Here is a 1,107-nt window from a genome sequence, read left to right on the forward strand (position 1 = left end):
AAAAAAACCTACAAACATCTGACAACACATACACAGAACAGTAAGAAGGAAAAGATATTGTAATTAGAAATATATGCAATAAGAAAAATAGAAAAAGCATGGGACCTCATCTTTCATTTCCTTGAAAGAATAATAGACAATTCATTTAGCAAGCAGAAAACTTTTTCTGAAAAGAAGAATAAATTAAGAGTTGATAGCTTTTCTTAAAATTTATTATTCAAATTTATTCTCTGCTGATTCACAAATTCAGTTTCTATTAAAAGCACTTACCGCAATCTGAAGGCATTGGTGCTGCAGCAACAGAAAAAATAACAGACGTTTCAGAGCTTGGGAATAAGAACCGTCCTCTTTCAATGAGGGAATCTCCTTCTAAGGAAGGTTCTGGGAGATCCTCTATGGTCATCTTCTAGAAAGCCACTTTAAGAGGAAAAAAATTAACAAACAACCTCATTAGAAATACTTTGGATTAGTTCTATTGTAGTTAAGATATCATGTGCAATGAGACTAAAATCTTTCCTTTTTACAAACACAAAATATTACTACCGTTACATTCCTACAAACTAATAAAGTTAATTACTAAAAGCTAGTAGAGTACAGTGTCAAGGATACCCAACTCCTACTTTTGACTTCATCACTGAAGCTGCATGTTATTAATGGAAAACATGATATTTCTCCCCAGTTGTCCACCTGAGCAGTAAAGAAAATAGTAATGCTATAATTAGCAACCACACGGAGATGATGAATGGATTAGGATGTTTTACAGCTTTATGAAAATGTAAAGCACCAAGTGCCTTTCCCCATACTCTGCATGCTTCTTTCTTTCCTTCACTATGAGCAAGAACACGCCACCAGCTACAGCTTTCTCCTTTTTTAAAAATTCTCATCACTTTACTTCCCCCGCAAAGCTGCAGACAATTCATCACCAAGTGATTCACTCCTGGACTCATGATTCCATATCAGCTCCTTTCCTAGCTTCTCTCCTCTACGTTTTAAAATAGCATACTAACCACGGTGTTGTAACCTCCACCCTGCTGCTGTTTCCCAATCAGCTTTTCAGATCTCAGAGCAACCTACGAGAGAGAAGAAAGATTAAATGGCCGTACAGAG

General features: G+C 36.0%; 1 protein-coding gene across 1 annotated transcript in view; it reads right to left on the bottom strand.

Annotated features, from left to right (window-relative positions):
- CLIP4 (CAP-GLY domain containing linker protein family, member 4) overlaps positions 1-403 on the bottom strand; it is a gene marked incomplete at its 3' end in the record, with an annotated part of 17,573 nt that extends 17,170 nt beyond the window's left edge. The window contains exon 1 of the mRNA XM_009895899.1: positions 271-403. Coding sequence (XP_009894201.1) covers positions 271-403 — 133 coding nt within the window. The remainder of the gene's footprint in view (positions 1-270) is intronic.
- Between the last annotated feature and the right edge of the window lie 704 nt (positions 404-1,107).

The sequence above is a fragment of the Charadrius vociferus genome, unplaced genomic scaffold (assembly GCF_000708025.1).
Source record: "Charadrius vociferus isolate BGI_N301 unplaced genomic scaffold, ASM70802v2 scaffold242, whole genome shotgun sequence".
NCBI lineage: Eukaryota > Metazoa > Chordata > Aves > Charadriiformes > Charadriidae > Charadrius > Charadrius vociferus.